General features: G+C 55.2%; 1 protein-coding gene across 4 annotated transcripts in view; it reads left to right on the top strand.

Annotated features, from left to right (window-relative positions):
• The window catches only part of CACNA1C (calcium voltage-gated channel subunit alpha1 C), a 392,177-nt gene that overhangs the window by 346,774 nt on the left and 25,018 nt on the right, over positions 1-20,385 (top strand). Inside the window, exons 29-33 of one of the 4 annotated variants that reach the window (XM_040233655.1) lie at positions 39-197; positions 652-762; positions 8,539-8,622; positions 9,069-9,152; positions 19,978-20,010. In XM_040233655.1, coding sequence (XP_040089589.1) covers positions 39-197; positions 652-762; positions 8,539-8,622; positions 9,069-9,152; positions 19,978-20,010 — 471 coding nt within the window. The remainder of the gene's footprint in view (positions 1-38; positions 198-651; positions 763-8,538; positions 8,623-9,068; positions 9,153-19,977; positions 20,011-20,385) is intronic. The other 3 variants (XM_040233654.1, XM_040233652.1, XM_040233653.1) reach the window with 3 other exon arrangements.

Here is a 20,385-nt window from a genome sequence, read left to right as displayed (position 1 = left end):
CCATCCTCCGGGTTACTAACGCCTCCCGTCTACCTTAGCGGCAGTGTGTGGAGTATGCCCTCAAGGCCCGGCCCCTGCGGAGGTACATCCCGAAAAACCAGCACCAGTACAAGGTGTGGTACGTGGTCAACTCCACCTACTTCGAGTACCTGATGTTCGTTCTCATTCTGCTCAACACCATCTGCCTGGCCATGCAGGTCAGTGCCGCGGGCCGGCCGGGGTGCCTGGGTCGGGGCGGGGTAGGGGGCGGAACGGGGCCGGGAGGTGTTGCCATTTCGCTGGCCGAGTGGGGCAGGAGGGGCACCTTCCCGAGGGGTCAGAATGCCAGGACCTGAGCTGAGATAGAGGGCGATGGAGCACAGGTGACCTTACAATGGCGTTGATCGTCCGGGGATGCCAGCTGTGTGGAGCCCACCTGAGGCCAGGCGGCCACGCAGAGGTGACCGCGATGAGAGCAGGGCTCAGGCTGTGCCTGCCTGCATTTGCGGGAACGACAGAGAGGGGAAGGACCCGCTTCTTGAGCCCACCTGGCTCCCGCAGATGTGGCCGGCCCCCGGGCTGCGTTCAGGAAGGTCTCTGTTGAGGGCGTGGCTGGGAGCAGGGAGCCCCCGCCTTATTTCACAGCCCCTCCGCCCCCACCCCCCACCCCAGCACTACGGTCAGAGCTGTCTGTTCAAAATCGCCATGAACATCCTCAACATGCTCTTCACCGGCCTCTTCACAGTGGAGATGGTCCTGAAGCTCATCGCCTTCAAGCCCAAGGTAGGCCTTCTGGGACGGGCCTTCGGTCCACAGCGCCGGGGGCGGGCTTGGGTCGATGGGGGCAGAGTCTCGGCCAGGGACTGGATCCTGCAATGACCGCTGCAGCCCCGGAGCCTTCAGGGCTTGCGCCAGGCCGACTCCTTGAGGCAGACTCTCAGTCCCTGGACTGACCTGAGGTCTGGACACAGGGAGCAGGGAGGTACCTGAGCCAGCCTCCTTCCACGGGAGGAGGAGTCGCCCTCGCCTCCGCACATTGTCTAGAAGAGACTGGAAACCAAACCTCACCAGGCCCAGCCCCCCAAGACCCAAACGGGGTCTGTTCTCACGCGGGCACTGCACAGACTAACAGCCTTGCTGCAGGGGCTCAGGCAGGGCCGCATTTGCTCAGGACTGGGCGTTAGTGCATCCGGGGCGGGGGGGCCTCTGGTTCCCCACCTCAGGGCTGCAGTCACTGCACATACCTTCCAGCACAGGACAGACCTTCAAATGTCTGTGCGTAGCTAGGTATAAGCAGCTTTTAGAAAAAAACATTGGGAGAGATCAGAGCTGAGTGAGGCAGGACAGGGTGGGTTGGTTTCTGCCTCTTGGATCATCTGTGCCCTTTGTAACTGACTGGACACCGCCCCCCCAGTCTCCCCCCCCCGCCCCCCGGCCGCCACACACACACACACAGCCTCAAGGACGAGGGTGACTGGGTTTGAGCAGCTCCCATCTCTCTCCCTATAGACAGCTCAGCGTCACCGTATCCACTGCCTGGGCTTCACAGCTGCCCTTGATGGGGTGTCCTGGGGGCTCAGAGGCTTCCAGCTGCTGCACAACTTTGGGGGAGTCAATGAGAAGGGATCTAAGAGGGTAATGCAGGACAGATTTCCGAACCTTTTTGTCCCCACTTCTGCTGTTTTTTCTAGATGCAACACGGGTCAACCCAGGGGGGCTGAGGGGCCACACTGCATGTGCTGCATTTCACTTCCATTCAGATGCTCACCTGCTCCAGAACTAGCAGGGCCAGGAGGGATGCCCCACGGCTGTAGGTCGGATCCCTGTTTAGTGACAGGATCCTCGTTGTCTTCTCTGAATTAATGTTCCACCAACGTTTGTCAGTAACCTGCGGTGCTGCACACACCGCATTGCATGGAATCCTCAAGACACCTCTCTGAGATAGGTATCAGCTCCTCGTCTTAGAGAAGAGGGGAGTGGAACTCAGAGCAATTAAGTGTTGTATTAATTACACCATTATTAAGTGGCAGGACTGGGAACAGAATCCAGCCTGTCTGGCACTGTAGTCGATGTAATTCCCTCCGCACCAAGCCATTAGCAAGCGTCTTCCTGTGCCCTGTGTTCTGCTGGGGACTTTGCAGAAGGAGGGAAACCCTTGAGGGGCTTCAAAGACAAGACAGCTGTGTTCTTACTGCACCAAGCCTCCCTCACCAGAGGGACCTGAGAGTCCAGAGTGTGGAACCCAGGCCGAATGCAGAGAATGAGACCCTAGTAAATGTCATTTAGTGATAATCATGGTGCTTTCCCACCTCCTCCAGGGCAGCAAATAGGCTCTTTTCACTTTCCCTTCCAAGCCCAGTCCCATGTAGGGGCAGAGAAGACCACGGAATGTCCCTGGCCATCTTCTGTGGGGCCCTGTTCCAAGCCACATGACCAGGGGGCCGGCAGGCTCAGAGCCCACAGCAGCACACCCCAGGGAGGCTGGTGGGCCGGGCCGTCGCTGAGCTGAGCCTCCAACTCAGATGACAGCTTCCAGGAGGGAACTGGCATGGTTTTCTCCAGTCTCATGAGATGTGCGGGTTAAATAGTTCAAAGGCTTGAGTCACTCTGCGTTGAGTCAGACGTGTTTCTAATGATGTCAGGTGCTGCTGCACAGCCCTGTGGGGTCTTCCTGAGTCAGGCTGCAGAGCTCAGGGCATGCACGAGACAGACCTGCTCTAAGGAGCAAGCAGCAGTGACGTTGCATGGGCCTAAGCCCGGAAAACACTGTCCCTGAATCCTGCAGACCCAGGACCGAGCCAGTTACCTGGGAAGAAGCCAGTTAGGGCGCTCGGAACAATAAAGTGCCCCATCTCCTGTACATCTTGCTTTCTGTAGTGAGAAAATGGGGTAAAATCAGAGCGACGTTTCCAAAGAAGTAAGACAACCACCCAGGGCATCTGCATTTCACACGCAGAAGGGCCTGCCTGTGCTTAAAGAGAAAGGGAAAAAGTCAGAGTGTTAGTCACTCAGTCGTGTCCGACTCTTTGAAACCCCATGGCCTGTAGCCTGCCAGGTTCCTCCATCCATAGGATTTCCCAGGCTGGAATACTAGAGTGGGTTGCCATTTCCTTCTTCAGGGGATTTTCCTAACCCAGGGATCGAATCTTCATCTCCTACATTGGCAGGTGGTTTCTTTACCACTGCACCACCTGGGAATCCCTCATTAAGGAACAGATTCCAGAAGCATCGCCAACATTTCCAGGCAGAAAACCAAACCAGAAAGTGTCTGCAGCTCTGGTAGAAATACTGAGCTGGCTCCACCCGACAACCAGGGCTCCTAACGTGACCGCATGTCTTTGTTGCATGTCTGCAGCCGTGAGCGTCAGCTGAGGAAGGGCAGTCAGAAAACAGGGATGTGGGGGTGGATGTCAGACCTGACAGCGGGTGTCTGAGGCTGGCCTGCTGGGCTTCCTTCTCCGTCGCTTGGTCTCTGTGGTTGGTTGGTCAGTGGGTCAGTTTGTAGTCTGGCCTTGTTCTTTCCATGTCCTTGTGGTAACTGATGTTTCTGGTCTTCATTTCCATCTGTTCTGCTCACCACTTTGAGAAATTAAGTCAGTTCAAGTAGATCTCTTCCCTGTCTGTCTGAAGAGTGGGACAGGTGACAGGCATGTCCTGAACACCTAGTGGCCAGGGGATTTCTCCCCCGAGCAGGAGAACTGCCCTGGACATTCCCAGTGGTCCCTGGGCCCTTTGAGACTGTTTAGGACTGAACTGGTCAGCATGAAAAGGCTTTGGTTAGAAGGATCTGAAGTTCATTGAGTAGCTGGAGTGTCCTCTTATGAATGGAAATTTATCAGCAAAGACGGAAAAGAACTTTTAAGATACACTTGATGATAAGCACTGAAAAATATCCAATAGCTAGGAATGCGTGTATGCCAAGTCGATTCAGTTGTGTCTGAGTCTTTGTGACTCCACGGATGGTAACCCGCCAGGCTCCCCTGTCTGTGAAATTTTCCAAGCTTGAGTACTAAAGTGGGTTGCCGTACTCTCCTCCAGGGGATCTTCCCAGCCCAGGGATCCAACCTGAGTCTCTCTGCATTGGCAGCTGGATTCTTTACCACCAGCACCACCTGGGAAGCCCCATATTCGGGCAGGTCCCCTGAAACCCTCATCCTGGGTGGTTCTGCAGTAGAGTCCTGCTGTGGACTCAGGTGCCAACAGGGCAGGAGAAGACTCTCCCGAGACCCCAAAGGAGCCCAGCTGGTTCCCATCCCATCCCATCCCATCCCACCAAGGGAGGCTGTGGGTGCTTGTGCTCTGCCCACACCAGGCTCACCTCCAGGTGCCCAGAGCACTCATCACATGTCGGTGAGATGAGTGAGTGAAGGCCTTTGGAACTTTGCTGGGGAGGAAAAGCTTAACTCCAAAGAAAAACCAGAGCAGATGTCCAAAGTGTGCATTCCTCGAATAACTTGGAGGGCCACCACCACCCACCCTGGGTCTCCCCTGCCTCCTGCTGCCCCATCTCCATCCCATACTGTTTGAGCTGGGAGGCGCCAGCCTCTTGAAGGGCAGGTCACAGAATAGAGCTGGCGGGGAGGTGGGAGGCAGGAGAGGGAGCAGCTGTGTGCCAACCAGGCCGCCCCACTCGACACCGGCAGCCCTCGATCACCATGATGTCTAAGGACATCGTGACGTCGCGTACAGTTGGCATTATCTCTGCGAGATGGAATTTCTTTGGAGGAAATGATGCTGAAGCTGAAACTCCAGTACTTTGGCCAGCTCGTGTGAAGAGTTGACTCATTGGAAAAGACTGATGATGGGAGGGATTGGGGGCAGGAGGAGAAGGGGACGACACAGGATGAGATGGCTGGATGGCATCACTGACTCGATGGACGTGAGTCTGAGTGAACTGCGGGAGTTGGTGATGAGAGGCCTGGCATGCTGTAATTCATGGGGTCGCAAAGAGTTGGACATGACTGAGCGACTGAACTGAACTGCAAGGCAGCTGTTCCCAGTGTGACACTCCACTGCCAGCTGCGCCCACCCCCTATCTCTCAGACCCATGACCTGGAGCCCAGGAAAGACCAGAGCTTCTGGGTCCAGGGGCACCGCCTCCCAGGCTCAGTCCAGCCAGGCTCTGACTCGGCTGGACCGCCTTCCCTGGTCAAGCACACACTGTCTCCCCCTGCATTTTAGATCCTGCCTCCTCAGTCCTCACTAGGATTCAAGATGAGAACCCCTGAAGGAGCTTGGGGTTCTGTAGCCCACCTTCCCTCTCCTCCTCCTCCCATAGTCCTGGGCTCTGCCTTCCCCACTGCCCAGCCCCACGCCCAAAACTGACCCTGTTCATCAGGCCTCCCTGGGAGGGGCAGACTAACTCCAGCAGCCCTGACAGTCGCTGGACGCACTGGGCTTCCTGCAGGTGCAGGGCTCACCTGTGTCCCACCTCGCCTTCACCATCACCGGAAGATCGTCACAGGTGGGAAAACCTCGGCACAGAGAGGTGCGGTCATCTGCTCAGGGTCACCCAGCCAGGAAGTGGCAGAGGGAGGACTCGAACCCAGACACCCTGCCTCCAGGGCTCACGCACTACACCACCTCCTTCGGCTTGGAACAGCTCCAGGCATGGAGTGAATTGGGGCATAGATGATCCGAGAGAGGAGAAGTCCAAATTCTCACGCAGGTGCAGTGCATCATGGGATGCTAGGGTGGCAGTCTCTCCTTCCCAGAAACAATGGGTTGAAGCCAGGGCTGGTTTGGTCCATAAGCCAGTGAGTAGAGGGTTGGAGCACTCAGGAGAAGGGATAGTTCCTAGCAGATGCTGGCCCATCAACCCCAAGGACACATCCAAGGCCTCCCAAGGCTAGGGGTCCACTCACCCTGCAGGCTTAGAGAAGGCTTCCAGCCCAAAGCACTATCCCCCCAATGACCAGCCCTGCCTGTCTCTGAGGAGCTGGACCTTGAGAGGTTTGGTTCACCAGTTAAGGGAGAGCCCGGAAACCCTTTTCCTGACCCTGACTTCCACCAAGGAGAGAACAGGTGTGTGACCTGGCTCCGGTCAGCTGGACTTCCTGAAAGTCTGTGGTATTTTCCCGGTCTGCTTCCTCCATCACCCCACAAACCTGTGTCACCCAAGATTTCCAGCAAACAGGTCCCATCCCCCTGGGGATTGGCAGGTGTGTCCTGGCAGCCACTGACCTCCTGGAGGGCGTCAGCTGTTTCTGGGGTGGGTGTGGAAGAGGATGGAGGAGGGGCTGAGAGCTGAATCAAGCCATGTCCATGGTCCACTTGGAAGGTTGATAGAATGGGGGTGGATGGGTCAGGGGGGCTGGCATCTTAAAGGGACCCTGTCACCCCGCTGCTCGGGCCATGTGTAAACCTCCTCTGGGTGGGAACTGGTGGGCTCTGCAGCCAGTGGAGGCCCTGGACCCACAGGTCAGATAGGTCAACTGAAGGCCCCAGCAGCACAGTCTGCAGAGGGCAAGGGCAGGGCGTGAGCAGAGGGAGCCTCCAAGGGGGGCGGCCCGGTCACTGTGCAACCAGAGAGCAGGGGTGACAGACGATGCTTTCATGGGGGTGGGTTGCAGGGTCCCAGGGCCTGGCTCCTGCCCCGTGCTTGCCCGCTGTTAACCTCCTGTCCACCGCTTCTGCCTGCCTTCCTCCCTTGTCTCTCCCCTCAGCCGCACTGCGGACCCAGGTGACCCACCCGTCTGTTCCAGGTCCCTCTGGTGAACCGGAGACTCCAGTCTTCCCTGCGAACGAGATGCCCGCTGCCCTCTCTCCTCCCCTTGGCCCCAATAACGCTCTGTCGCTGGGTTTTCTAGGCTGGATGCGGGACGTCCTGGACTCTTCTCTGGTTCCTGCTTCCATCCTCTTTCTGCCTGAACCCCCTACCCTTCCCTCCTGAAACCGTCTTCCCCCCTGGAGGTAGCTCCCCAGCGTTTTCCAAAAGTGATGTTGAACACAGGCACATTCGTCCTTCGTTTGGGGTCCTCACTCTGTCCCCCTGCCCTCAAAACCGGTGCTCCCCATATGCCTGAAATGCCATGTCAGCACCTGGGAGGGGTTGGTTCTTTCCTGCTCACAGCTCAAATGGGAGAGCAAGTCTCTTTCTGCCCCAGGGGCCCTGTGATATTCAGAGAAACACTCGAGGAAGCTGACAAGATGGCCAGGGTTCCTCGTGACCCTCACTTCCCCCATGCCTTGAGCCAACCTCCACTCCCTGCCAATTGTCCAGAGGCTTTGTGGTGGCATTTCTGCTTACATGGGCAGAAATGCTTGGGAACTGAGAAGGCCCTGTCCCTGTGACCTGACCTCCACACTAAGAGTAATGAGAATGGCCTGCACAGCCTGTCTTGTGATCCAGCTGCAAGGGGGCACAGCTGGGAACTGAGGGGTCGAGGAGCAGGATGGAGCTGGGAGAAATGGGCAAACAGAAGACGCCTGGCTCCTAAGAGTCAGGAATACAAAGGGAGAGTTGGCCACCCCCAGGAAGGTAGGGGGGGGGGCCTGGGAGACGCTTAGAGGTGGGGGCTTCCCTCGAAAGACCAAAGGGGCAGATGTCCTCTCTTAAAGTAGACACATTGCCCTGGTGCTGACCCTCCCCACTCCACCCTCCGGGAGAGTAGCCGCCCAACTCCTGGGATCCTGAAGCGCGAGTGTGCATCCGCGAGTCCCAGAGCATTACTCCCTGACCCCTTCACTCTGAGAGGACCTGTCCTGTCTTTGTAGAGAGTTTGCCTACCTAGGACTCCTCATGGAAATGGAGACAGTCAGTCATCCACATGCTTCCAGAAATGTTTCAAAACCATGCGTCTGTTCCCTTCCCCAAATACAGTGTAAAACAGGCAAAATCCACATGTGCAGGACAAGGGGTGTGTTCAGCACCCTGCTCCCTGCCAGGCACCAGGCATGACTGCCCGTGTGCTCCTCCCAAGAGGCCTCTGTCCCAGGCCCCCACCTTGCCTGCAGGCTGTGAGAGCCCTGTTCTCTCAGGGCATCTCAGCAGGGTGCTGGTCACAGTGATGATGCTGGGGACGGGGCTTTGGAGACACAGTCCAGGTCCCCCCCACACACATTTCCAGGCTTTGGGCCTGACCCAGCCTCCATCCCTTTGAAGTGAGGAAAGCCTCTGGACAGAGGCAAATCCAGGGCTAATGCCCATCCGGGGCTGGCACGAGGGTGACCTGGTTGTAGATGCCGCTCTGATGACATGGCCCCCTGGTCATCGCGAGCTTCACTTGAGTCACCACCGAGCCCAAGGGCCTGGCGGCCCACCTGGACCACAGCGATGCTGCTTGTGATTCCCAGATCACGCCTCAAGGGCCCTGCCCCGTGTCACCTCCATCCCTGCAGACAGCCCTCGGACAAGAGAGTCGGAGGCCTGGGAGGTGCTGGGGACACAGGAAGGGTGGCCAGGGGCCGGGTCTGAGGAGGGGCACCCGGGAAGGCAGGTGGGGGGGTGGGCCGGCCGCCCCTCCTGGGCTCGGACTCCAGCAGCGCCGGGCGGCTCCACGGGCTCTGTGCCTGTCTGTCTAACCTTCCTTTTCACTCCCGTCCTGCCGCCCCGTGTAGGGCTACTTTAGTGACCCCTGGAATGTCTTTGACTTCCTGATCGTAATTGGCAGCGTAATTGACGTCATTCTCAGTGAGACGAATGTGAGTATGACTCTGCCCAGGACGCCTCCGTGCCCCCCTCTCTCTTCACCTCCTTTGGTTTATTTTTTGGTTTCCTGTTTTACCCGCTCCAGTCATGCTTTCTCTCGCACCTGCCGCCGTCCTGGGGGACGTGAGCCCCGCCACTGTCCCCACTCCGCCGGGCCGGGCAAAGGCTCCCGCTCCTCCCGGACGCCCGCCCGGCCCCCGACTAACCCACTTTTGTCAGGCTCCCTGAGCAACAGGTGCAGGCGTGCACCTCCAGAACTGTGGAGTGGTAAGGGGTCCAGTATGCCCACATAACCTCTTTCTTTTCTCATTTTTTTCTCTTCTCTCCTTTCTTTCATGCTTTTTTTTTGTTTTGTTTTCATTTTCCTCTTCCTTTTGTTTTGTTTCCTTTGTCGCTGGTTTTTCTCTCCCTCCCTCCCTCGGCTCCTCTGCCCATGCAGCACTATTTCTGTGATGCATGGAACACATTTGACGCCTTGATTGTTGTGGGTAGCATTGTTGATATAGCCATCACCGAGGTAAACGTAAGTACCGGCGTCCCGCCCTGTGACGCCGTGCCTGCCTCACGCTCACCCCCATCGCTCTCCTTCGCCTCCTCTCCTCCTCCCAGCTCATTTCCACTTTGTTATTCTCATTTGTTTGTTTAAATTGGTTTAAAGGATTTTTTTCTTGTTGCTTTATCTTGAAATTTCTTTATTCTCTTTTTCTAACATTTGGAACGAGTTAGGCCCTCCTCTCCTTCCGAGTTCTGACTCCTGCATCCCTTCCTCTCCTCTTTACAATCAGCCTGGCATGATGCATACTGTCTAGGAGGACACAGCCCCAGGGCCCCGGAGTAAGGTGATGGAGGGATGTTTACAACCCCTGGGCAGCTGCCGGGGTGGGGACCCAGCCCCTTCCTGCTCCGGCATCCGGGAAAAGCCTCTCCTGAGGACCCCGGGCAGGCAGAGGCTCCCACTTGGCCAGCCCTCTCAGCCCACCCAGCCCCATATTCATGCTGGAAGGGCCCCTCACTGGGAGAACACTTGTATCCCTCTTCTCTGGAGAGGGCTCCTCCCCCAACTCTCCCTTCTGCTTACTGTGGAGCACCTGGCCCCACATGAACCTGCCCTGAGGACCAGTCTTGCCCCTGCCTGGCTCTTCCTGGCCCGCCCCCCAGCCTGGCTCCAGGGCCTCCTGCACCTGCTCCTGGGAGCTGCCCCTCCTAGACAGTCTTCAACCCCTGCACACGCTCGTCTGTCCCCGGCATGCTCAACCTTCTCTCTCTATCTGTAGGCAAGCCCTCTTGCGGCTGGTCTTTAACATGTGTGGTTTAGTTCCTTGTCATAGTTTTTTATTGGTTAAGAGACTTGATAATGTTTGCACAAATGTTGATGCACTGAACCATTTTGTGACAGCTCAGAGCAGATGCTGAAGGGTTCTGATCTAAGGTGTCAGAAACCCCCCATGACCGTCAGCCCCTCTACCCGAGTCCTTACCCACCCCTCCACCCCAAAGCTGGCTGCCAGTCATTTAACTGACATTACTTCTTGTCCTGATTCCCCATCCGAGGCCTGTCTGCCCCTTCCCGGGGATGGATGCTGGGAGGAGTCTGTTACATCCTGCTGTCAACCTCACCTCTCCCTGCTTGACCCACTGCCCAGATTTGGTTGCCCCTCTGTCTCAGGGATCCCGTGGGGTTGTCTTTGTCTTGTGGGGTGTGTGTGTGTGTGTGTGTGTATGTAAACTCCCGTGCACATGCACTTCCTTGACCTTATCCGTTAAATCATTGGAGCACAAGGAAACTGAGTTCCCCGCAACCTAGGCCTCTTCTCCCTCGCACCACTCCCCACTCCTCCATGTGGCCCCAGGTTGCTCTCAGATCCCTGTACATGCATATCCCTGACCAGGGCCCTGTGCTCAGACCAAGGGGCCCTCTCGGGGGAGACCAGGGAAGATCAGGGTGGGCCTGCCTCTTGAGGAGGGATCTCTGTGGGGGTCTGTGCAGGAACCAAGGGCAGGAAGGTAACAGCAGAGAGGCCCCTGCTGCACAAGACACACCCAGTCCCAGGGTCTTCTGGGGTTAGGCCAGAAGGCCACTGCGGCCAGGCCCGCGTCATCACTCAGCCTGATGTTTTTTTTCTGTGCACATGCATTTACACACACAAAAATGAAAGGCAAAGGAGAAAAGGAAAGATACATCCATCTGAATGCAGAATTCCAAAAACTAGCAAGGAGAGAAAAGAAAGCCTTCCTAAGAGATCAATGAAAAGAACTAGAGGAAAATAATACAATGGGAAAGACTAGAGATCTGTTCAAGAAAATTAGAGCTACCAAGGGAGCATTTCATGCAAAGATGGGCACAATAAAGGACAGAAATGGTATGGACCTAACAGAAGCTGAAGATATTAAGAGGTGATAAGAATACACAGAAGAACTACACAAAAAAGATCTTCATGACCCAGATAACCATGATGGTGTGATCCTCACCTGTAGCCAGACATCCTGGAGTGCGAAGTCAGTGGTCCTTAGGAAGCATCACTACAAACAAAGCTAATGCAAGTCATGGAATTCCAGCTGAATTATTTCAAATCCTAAAAGATGATGCTGTTAAAGTCCTGCACTCGATATGCCAGCAAACTTGGAAAATTCAGCAGTGGCCACAAGCCTGCAAAAGGTGAGTTTTCATTCTAGTGCCAAAGAATGCTCAAGTTAATGTTAGTCGCTCAGTCATGCCCAACTCCTTGCGACCCCATAGACTGCAGTCCACCAGGCTCCTCTGTCCATGAGATTTTCCAGGGAAGGATACTGTTGTGGGTTGCCATTTCCTTCTCCAGGGGATCTTCCCAACCCAGGGATCGAACCCGGGTCTCCTGCTGAACTATTTCAAATCCTAAAAGATGATGCTGTTAAAGTCCTGCACTCGATATGCCAGCAAACTTGGAAAACTCAGCAGTGGCCACAAGCCTGGAAAAGGTGAGTCTTCATTCCAGTGCCAAAGAATGCTCAAGTTAGTGTTAGTCGCTCAGTCATGCCCAACTCTTTGTGACCCCATGGACTGCAGTCCACCAGGCTCCTCTGTCCATGAGATTTTCCAGGCAAGGGTACTGGAGTGGGTTGCCACTTCCTTCTCCAGGGGATCTTCCCAACCCAGGGGATCGAACCCGGGTCTCCTGCACTGCAGGCAGATTCTTTACCGACTGAGCTACAAGAATGCTCAAACTACTGCACAATTGCACTCATCTCACATGCTAGCAAAGTAATGTTCAAAATTCTCCAAGTGAGGCTTCAACAGTACATGAACTGAGAATTTCCAAATGTTTAAGCTGGATTTAGAAAAGGCAGGGGAACCAGAGATCAAATTGCCAACATCCACTGGGTCATAGAAAAAGCAAGAGAATTCCAGAAAAACATCTGCTTCACTGACTACACCAAAGCCTTTGACTGTGTGGATCAAAACAAACTGTGGAACATTCTTAAAGAGATGAGAATACCAGACCACCTCACCTGCCTCCTGAGAAATCTGTAGCTGGTCAGGAAGCAGCAGTTAGAACTGAATGTGGAACAATGGACTGGTTCCAAATTGGGAAAGGAGTATGTCAAGGGTGCATATTGTCATCTTGCTTATTTAACTTATATCAGAGTACATCAGGTGAAATGCCAGCCTGGATGAAACACAAGCTGGAATCAAGATTGCAAGGAGAAATATCAATAACCTCAGATATGCAGATGACACCACCTTTATGGCAGAAAGCAAAGAAGAACTAAAAAGCCTCTTGATCGAAGTGAAAGAAGAGAGTGAAAAACCTGGCTTAAAATTCCAACATTCAAAAAACTAAGATCATAGCATCTGGTCCTATCACTTCATGGCAAATAGATGGGGAAACAATGGAAGCAGTGAGAGACTTTATTTTCTCCAAAATCACTGCAGATGGTGACTGCAGCCATGAAATTAAGATACTTGCTCCTTGGAAGAAAAGCTATGACAAACCTAGACAGCATATTAAAAAGCAGAGACTACTTTACCGACAAAAGATCTGTCTAGTCAAAGCTGTGGTTTTTCTGGTAGTCATGTATGGATGTGAAAGTTGGACCATAAAAAAAGCTGAGCGTGGAAGAATTGATGCTTTCAAACTGTGGTGCTGAAGAAGAATCTTGAGAGTCCTTGGAAAGAAAGGAAGTTAAACCAGTCAATCCTAAAGGAAATCAGTCCTGAGTATTCGTTGGAAGGACTGATGCCAAAACTGAAGCTCAAATACTTTGGCCACCTAATGTAAAGAACTGACTCATTGGAAAAGACTCTGGTACTGGGAAAGATTGAATGCAGGAGGAAAAGGGGACAACAGGATAAGATGGTTGGATGGCATCACCAACTCAATGGACATGAGTTTGAGCAAACTCAGGGAAATAGTGAAGGACAGGGAAGCCTGGTGTGCTGCAGTCCATGGGGTCACAAAGAGTCAGACATGACTAAGTGACTGAACTGACTGCTGTTTTTAAACAAAAAGTAAAGACAAAGGAAAATTTTCTAGGATATAAAATTTCTACCCCCAAAATTGGCTGTCGGGGTTGGGGTGGTGCAGGACCCCAGGACTGGCAAGTGGCATCACGTGCAGAACCACCATCTGTACAACGGCTTCCATTTACAATTCATCATGGCCTCCAGCTCTGGAGTCCATCCCCCTGAGCCTAACAGTCAAGGGTGATCATCCCCATTGGCCAGGGAACAGGTGAGGGCATGGCATAGGTGAGGGCAGGGCACAAGTGAGGTTGAGCACAGGTGAAATTGAGCATAGGTGAAGGTGCAGCCCATCAGTGCCTTTCCCGCCCCTCGACTGGAGCCCAGGCCTCCCAGGGTAGCTGGCTCCGCACACCTGGGGAGGTGTCTGTCTTGTCCGCGGTGCCCTTTGTTAACACGTGAATCCCATGTCCCCCTCTCATGCATGGCCTCCTGCTGGCCAGGATTGGCTCAGCCCATATGTTCCATGGTTTATATCTGAAAGAGCCACAGGAGGTCTTTTATTTTCAAAACAAGAAGTTACAGGCCAGTGCCCCTTCCGGCTGGAAGCCACTCAGCTCCTCCCAGGCTTCCTTTGCCCACGCCTACGTGGAGATGCTCCTCACTCCATAGATGGAGGAGTCTGTCAGAAGTCATGGGGAGGGTGGTCCGGAGATAGAATGGGGACAGTGCCTGTAATGGAGAGCAAAGTGGGGGCTGGAGACCCTCCATGCAACCCCCACTGTTTCCCTTCCCTCCCACACATGCAGTTAGGAGATGCACCTTGTCACCCCAGGCAGGGGCCAGAGGGCTGGAGTCCTAATGCTGCTCCTCCATGGTCTGGAGAGCGTGATATTACTGCCAGGTATTGAAGCTCAGCTAAGAGCATTCATGTAGAAGCCTGGCATACACTGTAGAGCACTGTTGAAGGGGAGAGAACATGGCACCAAGCCAAGGACATTCTTTCCAAGCTCCCTGCCAACACCCCTGCCAATCACAGACTCACAGCCCTTGTTCCCAGAGGCGCTGGACTCTTGGTTGGCGGGTGTGGCAGGATCAAGGCAAGCTCACTGACTCCTGCCTGTAACTCAAGCCAGACAGGCCTGGCCTATAGCAGGGACATGGTCCTGCACCTGGATAGCAGCCAGGATCAGGGGGTCCAGTTACAGGAACAGCGGCACTTCATCCCCAGGCAGGGCCCTCTACTGCAGGTTTTGCCTCCTGCCAGCAGCAGCCTGGGGCCTGGCGCTCCCTGGGGCAGGGAAGAGCTCGGCACCAAGACTTTGCTGGGTACTGCTCCAGCTCCGCCTCCCACCTTGAGTTTTCTAGTCCTCCTTTCTTCACCAAACCTCCTTTCTGGGAGGAATGTTCCATTCCAGCCTTAGGATTTCTGGAGGCTCCTCGCCTGTAACTCCTCATCTTTGACTGTCTTTCCTGAAATCACCAGATGCTGACTTCATCCCTCTAGATACTGCTCAGGTTCAGATTCACCCCCTTCTCTTCAACAGCTCCATCCTCCTGCCTCTCCCAGGCTCTGGTGCCCCCTAGGGAGGTGGGCTTCCTAGGAACCATCATTGCCTTCTGTGTGCCGGGCACCTGGGATCCATCGTGGACCAAACAGAAGCCCGTCCTCAAGAGCCAGCATTCTAGAGCCAGGGGATGGTCAGGCATAGAAAGCCAGAAGTCTCATAGTATGCGAAAGATGAGAAGTACCAAGTGAGGGCATCAGAAGGTGGGGAGCGGAGAAGACAGGTGCTGTTCTCGGAAGATGAGCTGTAGTGAAGAGGTGAGTCTAAACAAAGCAAAACCTAAACATGGAAAGAAAACACACTGCTACTTGGTAGAAAAGCTATGACAAACCTAGACGGTATTAAAAAGCAGAGACATCACTTTACGGACAAAGGTGTATATAGTCAAAGCTACGGTTTTTCCAGTAGTGATGTATGGATGTGAGAGTTGGACCCTAAAGAAGACTGAACACTGAAGCATTAATGCTTTCGAATTGTGGTGCTGGAGAAAACTCTTGAGAGCCCCTTGGACACAAGATCAAACTAGTCAATCCTAAAGGAAATAAATGCTGAATATTCATTGGAAGGACTGATGCTGAAGCTCCAATACTTTGATCACCTGATGCAAAGAGCCAACTCATTGGAAAAGACACTGATGCTGGGAAAGATTGAGGGCAGGAGGAAAAGGGGACGACAGAGGATGAGATGATTGGATGGCATCAACTCAATGGATGTGAGTTTGAGCAGGCTCTGGGAGATGGTGAAGGACAGGGAAATCTGGCGTGCTGCAGCCCATGGGGTCACAAAGAGTCAGACACAACTGAGCAACAGCAGCAACAGCAAAGACCTGAAGGAAGTGTGGTGATGCCCTTGTGGGTCCCTGGGCAGGACGAGCAAGGTGGGGGCTCAGGGAGAGCACCAGCTTTGGAGCTTCACCTGAGCACGAAGGGGAGGTTTTGGCACCTTTAGGAAGGTGTCCATGGTCCAGGGACCTGTTCGCTGTGCACAGGAATCAAAGATGAAGCCACTCCACCATTTGGAAGGGGGACACAGCCATCCAGGCATGAGGCCTCTGGCTCAGGACAACCCCCTTGCTCTGGGAGATGTCTTGGATCCCACGATGTGACCGGAAGAGGCCCCTGGCCCCAGCTGTCCATGTCTGTGACCCAGCTGCCCAGCCCCTCCCGACACAGCACCACCTCCTCCTCGTGTCCCTGAGGAAGCCCCCGTTCCTTCTCTGTCCCTCAAGTCTCGAATTCTTTTTCCAGAAGGGAAATCCATGGAAGCTTTCAGGGGTTCAGCCAGCATCTCCCCCCACCCGCCTCGCAACCTCCCTCCCCTGCTGACAGTGACAGGAAGTGTTGGGAGGCCCAGGTCCTTCGTCAGGAACACAGGTGTCCCTAGTTGGGGACAAGGAAGCCATGTGGCCGAGAGCAACAACTCGAGTCGGGGCTGGACACCTCCTGGCAGGTCCACGTGTGGAGATCGGGGGCCATGGAGTCGGAACACTCACGTGGGGATGCTTGGACACCCGGACTGTGGGCCAGTGGGGCTTGGAGACCAAAGGGCACAGGAAGTGTGGAGCACCACCACGCACACCCACTGCCTACTGGACAGGAGGAGAAAGTGGGCGGAGGGGACACGGACGGGACAGGACTCGGCTCAGAGCTTCCGGGATGCATGCTGGGGCCCCACGTGGGTGCTGCCCATCTGGCTCCTGGAACCAGCTGTCTTTTAACCACAGACCCATGGGCCTGGCTTCCAACGGCTGCCCTCACTGGCTCCCACTTTGGCCATGTCCTGAGTCAGAGCGTCTGCTGTACGCCCACCCCCTCGGACTGAGTCAGAGCCTCCCTCCCTCCACCCAACCCGCAGACCACGCCTGGCTCCCTGCCCAGCTTCCCTGCCCCCACCACGGCCGAGGGGCCAGAACAGATGGCAGTGTCCAGATGGCAGTGGTCTGCCTGGCCTGGGTTGCTTCTGAGGTCGATTAAATCAGACTGGTGGTCTCGGGCCAAGCTGAGGGGGGAGCCATGATCCTTGCCACCTTCCTGTGCCGCCCCCACCCCCGCTCCTGGAGCCCCTTCAAGCCCCTCCCCTCCTCAGCACCATCCCCACCCAGTGCCCCCAACAAGCCACCAAGGTGCCTTGTTCCCAAAACACTGGTCACAGAGGGCAGTATTGACTCAGGAGGCTGCCTGCCAGGAAGTAACTGCCTTTAAAAGAACAGAGGTGAGGCTGGACCTAGCGAAGCACCTTGGGCGTGGCCTTGGACGTGAGGCCTTCAGGAGCACGACCCCTAGTGAGAAGGTGGACCTTGGCCTCCCCCTGTCCGGAAGGGCACTTTCTCCTCTGCTTGTAAGTGAAGCTGGCCCCAAGAGGTTGAACAGAGCCCTGCTCGCCAGCCGTGAGCGGGGCCCTGACAGGCCACAGTCCAGGTGGACACAGGGAGCCGCTTCCTGAGCCTAGCCTCCACCTGCAGAACAAGGTCCATGTGCTGGGCAGCAAATTAATGAGGCCTCCAGGGTAGGGGCAGAGAGTGTCCCAAAGCCAAAGCCTGGAGGAAGATCCTTCCCTTGGGTCTGAGCCAAGAGGCCCCTGGAGGGGGTTCTCAGCCTGGCCATATTAGCTGTCCATCGTCCCAACAGCCAGGACCCGATGGGGACCACTCATTCTGAGCCTTCTGACCAAGACCCTTTCCCTTTCTGTCATCTCATTTCCTTTTTATTTTTTAAATTTAATTGGAGCTACTTTACATTGTAGTGGTTTTGCCATACACTGACATGAATCAGCCATGGGTGTACATGTGTTTCCCATCTCATTTCCTTTCCTGTCCTGCCCCATTCTTAGTTTTTCTTTCCACATGCAACCCCCTGTGCGTGCGTGCTCTGTTGGTTCAGTCGTGTCCGACTCTGCCACCCCGTGGGCTGTAGCCTGCCAGGCTCCGCTGTCCATGGGGTTCTCCAGGCAGGAATACTGGAGTGGGTAGCCATTTCTTCCTCCAGGGGATCTTCCCGACCTAGAGATCAAACCCACATCTCTCACGTCTCCTACATTGGCAGGTGGATGCTTTATCACTAGTGCCACCAGGGAAGCCCTTCAACCCCCCTCCTTTGCCCTAAATCCGAGGACTGGACAGAAGGAAGCAGGCAGGTCACAGCCCTGTTCCGCCACACGGCCGCCTTCGAGTCAGCTGGTGATGCTCATCCCCAGCAGCCAGCTCAGCCAAAGACCATCCACAGCAGAGGGACCTCAACTATTCCCTAAGCTCGTGGAGCAAGTGAGGGAGCCAATCTCTGGCCCCAAAACACTGACCACGCCCCCAAAGCACGCACTCTCTCGTCACTTCCTTCTTCTGCTTATTCGTTTCCTTGAGTCTGTTCTCCACCCGTCAGCCTCACTGTGTCCATCTCTGTCTCTGTGTGTCTGTCTGCGCCACCCTACACCACCCACATATGGGACTTTGTGTTGTTGTGAGTGCTCGTAACAAACTGACTTTGTTCGAGCTCCTCTTGTTGGTTGTCTGCTTAAATGACTGTTCCTCCCAAGGAAGATAAAACAATCGTAGTAATCTTGTAATCAGCCCCGTGTAGTGTGAATTCTGCTGGTAACAGCACATGGCGGGCTCTCAGGCTGCAGATGAACAACAGTGCGGCTCCTGAGGCCCCAGCCACTCCCTGCATGAGTGCCAGCACAAACGGGGCTCCCCAGTTCAGCCCCCAGAGTCCTGCAGGGGACACGGATCTGACCCCTGGCCAGGAAACTAAGGTCCCACGTTCTGGGCAGCACAGGCAAAAAAGAAACAACGAAAAGTTATGCTTAAAAAATAACATTAAAAAAACCTAATATCCCAAAGGAAGAATACCGAATGTTTAAGTAGTAAAATAAGTAGTTTTAATTCTGTCTTGGCCAAGGCTCGTTGGGCTGGGCTAGGTGACCCAGGTGGGCAGGCCCCCTGAGTCAGCCCTTCTGGTCCCATTCAGGCTGCGGTTGACCAGAAGACTTCAAGCCTCTGCCCAGGGATGTTAGGAGTATGGGCGGCTCTGGTGATTTTCAGGGTGCATCCAGATGGAAGCAGTGGCCAGAGCCCCAGCCCTAAGTGTGTATGGAGGCCTTGTGCCCCTCGCCCACAGAACCCCTGAAACGGAGCTCCTGGGTGTTCATGCGGGGCACAGGCCCCTGACCAACTGGAAGCTTCCTGCGTGCATGCGTGTGCATGTGTCTGTGTCTGTCTCCGTGTTCCATCCCGGCCTGCTGGCCACGTCCTAGACACCCGCTCCCTGCAGGCACGTGGTTGGACCTGGTAGCCAGGCCCCTTGGGGAGCAGGGACAGCCCTCGACTGTGGTCCATAAGTGACCAGAGTGGCGTCCTCTCTCTTCCCTCCTCCTCCCATCCCTCATCCTGTGTCCCCGCCAGTCCGCAAAAAGGACACCTCCCAACTTGCTTTGGGAAAAAAGGAATTTGCTGAGAAATTTATCACCAAAGAAGAATTTTCAGCCTGCGAGCAAATGTCTGGTTGTGCACAATTCCGTCCTTCAGAAGCCCTGTTATACGTTGTCCTTGTTTGTACCTTGAGAACAAAACACAGGAGCAACGCTCTGACAGTGGAGGGCGGCTGTGGAGGTGGAGTGAAGGTGGAGTTGGCAGCTCTGGGGGCCAGGACTGTCCAGGGGCCAAAGGGCAGGGTGCCTCCCTGGGTGCAGCTCTGGGCTGCCCAGAGCTCGCCTGCAGCCAGTCCCCTGCCCCCTAGTGAACCCGTGGTCAGGCCTGTGAGGACAGCTTCCCAGGGCATTAACACTAATGTCCTCAATTGTGTGTAGGGCTTTCAAATTTAAAAACCAAGTCCACACTCGTTATCTCATGCCTGTGGCCACAGTCCATACCCGGGGACCAGGAACCTCAGCTCGAAGGCTGGCCCTGCCACATGGGGGTACCCAAACCTCGGTCCTCCCTGGAACCTGGAGGGTTACCGCCCCGCGGCTCCTTGGCTTAAACACCTATGGGCCAAAAGCGGCCAGGGGCACAGGCAAGGCCTTTCAGCTTCAGTTGGCAGTGCTGGGTAGATGTGTGCAGTGCCAGCCCCTGGAGGCTGTCTCAGGACACAGAGCTGATTAAAAATACACGAAATCCACCTTCAAAATCCAGAAGACCTCAGTGATAACGAGTGTGAATTAGTCAGTCTGTCACCAGAGATGGTTCCGGGCAGAACACCCAAGAGCCTGGCTGGGTGGGCCGGGCCCCCCGCACCTGGCCCTCCTGCCCTCTGCTGCCACTGGGTTTGCTCCTGTGTCACCGAGACCTGGAACGCGGGCCTCTTTCTGGGAGACTCATTACAGCTTATCTCTGTCTGCCTTTCTTTAAAGCCAGCTGAACATACCCAATGCTCTCCCTTTATGGTAAGACCGAGCCTCCAGACCACGCTCTCAGCTTCTGTGACCCCCCCTAACGTCTCCACTGCCTTCCCCAACCCCCGGCGTCTCGGAGCCCGGCCCCGATGCATGTCACCCACCCGTGTCTGCCATGCGCCTTGCCTGCCTGGTCTGCGAGCTGTCAGTGCTGTTGGTGTGATGTTTCGTCCGTGAGCTTTCCTGTGGGTGGCAGTTCACTGTGACCTTGACCGTCTGAAAAGCCACTGGGAGAGAATCAGACCAGAGGGCCAGTTCCTGTTAAACATCCTGAGGACCTGCTTGTTGGCATCTCCAACCTTAATCTGGTGTGGGGTTTGCACGGGACACCGGCCTGCGCCACGGCGAGGCCCCTGGGAAAGAGGA

Source organism: Oryx dammah, unplaced genomic scaffold (assembly GCF_014754425.2).
Source record: "Oryx dammah isolate SB20612 unplaced genomic scaffold, SCBI_Odam_1.1 HiC_scaffold_29, whole genome shotgun sequence".
NCBI lineage: Eukaryota > Metazoa > Chordata > Mammalia > Artiodactyla > Bovidae > Oryx > Oryx dammah.
Note: the sequence above shows the minus strand (reverse complement) of the source record. Positions and strands in the feature narration are given on the sequence as shown.